Source organism: Erythranthe guttata, chromosome 12, assembly GCF_056151865.1.
Source record: "Erythranthe guttata isolate IM_541 chromosome 12, IM_541, whole genome shotgun sequence".
Lineage (NCBI taxonomy): Eukaryota > Viridiplantae > Streptophyta > Magnoliopsida > Lamiales > Phrymaceae > Erythranthe > Erythranthe guttata.
Genome location: NC_142544.1, coordinates 17,501,312 through 17,503,889, shown reverse-complemented (window position 1 = coordinate 17,503,889; position 2,578 = coordinate 17,501,312). Strand labels below are relative to the sequence as shown.

Here is a 2,578-nt window from a genome sequence, read left to right as displayed (position 1 = left end):
GGTTGTAATTTACCTTAATTTATTAATTTATTGAAGAATGGTCCCCAAGCAAGATTAAGACAGTACACAATTTCAGCATAAGATTTTATATTTTCAGTTTTGGTAAGTAAATAATCAATAGTTAAATCGTTTCCTTTTCCAATGCAATTTCCATACTCATATTCAGATATCCAATCACAACTCAGAAAACACCACATTGACCTAACTAAATTATAAATATAAAATAATATTTATTTATTTATTGAGTAAAAATAAATAAATAAAATAATAAATTTACATATCTACACACGTTCTCCTCAACATATAAAACCCAACCCCCCTTTCCCACTTCTCCTCCACCTCCCCTCCGCCGTATGCCACCGCCTTAAAAAAAAATGGCTATCACGAAACGAAACTCCGGCGAACTGAAAACGCGGGTGAATTGTTGTCTGAACAAGCTTTCAGACAGAGACACGCTGTCAATGGCGGCGAACGAGCTCGAGAGCATAGCCAGGGGGCTCGACGGCGATGCTTTTGCGCCTTTCCTCAATTGCCTCTCGTTGACGGATTCGTCGGAGAAATCACCCGTCCGCCGCCACTGCGTCCGTCTACTCAGCGTCCTCTCCGCCGCCCACGGCGACGCGCTGTCGCCCCACCTCTCGAGGATGATCTCCGCCGTCCTCCGCCGCCTGCGGGACCCCGACTCCTCCGTCCGCGCGGCCTGCGTCGACGCCGTTTCGTCGATCGCCACCCACGTGAACTCGCCGCCGTTCGCGGTCTTGCTGAAGCCGCTCGTGGACGCGCTGTTCCACGAGCAGGACCCGAACGCGCAGATCGGCGCGTCGCTCTGCGTCTCCGCGGCGGTTGAGGCGGCGCCGGAGCCGGACGCGGCGGAGCTGAGGAAGCATCTGCCTAGGGTTTTGAAATTGGTGAGGAGTGATTGCCCGAAGGCCAAGCCGGCTCTACTACTGCTCGTCGGCAGCATCGTCGGCGCCGGTTGCTTGAAAAGTAAGAGTTTGTTGAGCTCCGTCGTTTCCACGGCGGTTGAGTTCTTGAGCAGCGATGATTGGGCTGCGAGAAAAGCGGCCGCCGATGTTTTGGAGAAGGTGGCGTTGTCGGAGAGAAATTTGGCGCCGGAGTTCAAGGATTCTTGTGTTGCTGCTCTTGAGAGCAGAAGATTTGATAAGGTAACTAAAATTAATTAATTTTAAAATTGTGGAATTGTTTTTTATTTAATTTAATTTATTATAAATTAATTTTATTTTCTTTTACTGTAACAGGTAAAACTTGTGAGGGAGAGGATGAATCAAGCATTAGATATATGGAAAGATCTTCCAGGAGTGTCTGAAGATTTGCCCTCGCCAAAAGGTAATTACAAATTTGACCTTTATATATTTTTTTTATTTTTTATTTTATTTTTTAATATTTTTTTCCTTTTTACCTTTCTTGGATTCAATTTACAATTCAAGAATTACTGCAGTTAATATTACATATTGATTAATTTTTACTGTCTATAATATGGTGAATGATTTTGTGACATGTAACATTATTTTGAATCAGACACAAGAAGCAGAGGACACTCCCCTGTTGTAATTTCTGGTAATAATAATACTACCGGCTTATTCGAAACCCCACAACCGATTAAAACAGCATTGACCAGGTCAACCCCGACCACTTGTTCATCTGCGGCCAACAATGTTGAGAAGACGGTTATCGAAAACAAAAAACCATGTATTAATATGACTTCAAGGAAGAATTTCGGGTCTCGTGTTGTTCCTTTTAACTGCAACGAGAATTCCGAAATCGGCGACGGATACGGATACGCAATCAAAGAAAACGAGTACGAGGACCTCTCTCTGATCCGAAAGCAGCTCCTGCAGATCGAAAACCAGCAATCCAATTTGTTGGACCTACTCCAGGTACAGTGAAGGGGCAATATTGTAATTAATATAATAATCCTAGGATGTTTTATTTAATTTTAATTTTTTATTTGATCTTGTTGATATGCAGAGGTTTATAGGGAATTCGCAGAAGGGAATGAGTTCGTTGGAGAAACGAGTTGACGGTTTGGAGAAGGTTCTAGAAGAGATTTCGTCGCATGGATTTCCGATAACAACGACAAGTAGGACTGTGTCTGGTGGGAATAATACGAACAATACATGTTGTAGTATGATACCGGGAGCCGAGTTTTTGAGTCCCAAGTATTGGAGGAAATCGGAGGGCCAAACGCAGCTTCATTCTAAGTTCTCTTCTTCGACTTCTTCTTCGTTCAGAAATTGATTTACTACAATTCCTCAAGGTTATATTAGTAATTAATATTATATTGTTTTCGATTGTGATCAGAGCTAGATAATTCAAGTATTTTTAGGAATGTACATATATAAGTACAGATTTCTGTCTGTTTAGTGTATACTACGAGAAGAAAAGCATGCGGCGCGTGAAAGTCTGCTGCTTCGTTTTCCAGTTGTATTTCACAGTCTCGATATTAAGGAAGGATCTATCTCTAAGAGAGTATTTCGATTTTCATTTATGTACTTGTAAGCTTTTCGGACAGTCCGTTCGAAGTTGAAATGATCCGAGTTTATACACTTTAAAGAAA

At 42.2% G+C, this 2,578-nt stretch overlaps 1 protein-coding gene across 1 annotated transcript; it reads left to right on the top strand.

The window, feature by feature from the left end:
• The first annotated feature begins 243 nt into the window (after window positions 1–243).
• On the top strand, window positions 244–2,578 carry LOC105967675 (ARM repeat superfamily protein). Its single transcript, XM_012992291.2, has 4 exons — window positions 244–1,166; window positions 1,260–1,347; window positions 1,540–1,898; window positions 1,990–2,578. Exons 1-4 carry the CDS (start codon window positions 375–377, stop codon window positions 2,257–2,259), a joined length of 1,509 nt encoding a protein of 502 aa, XP_012847745.2. The 5' UTR covers window positions 244–374; the 3' UTR covers window positions 2,260–2,578.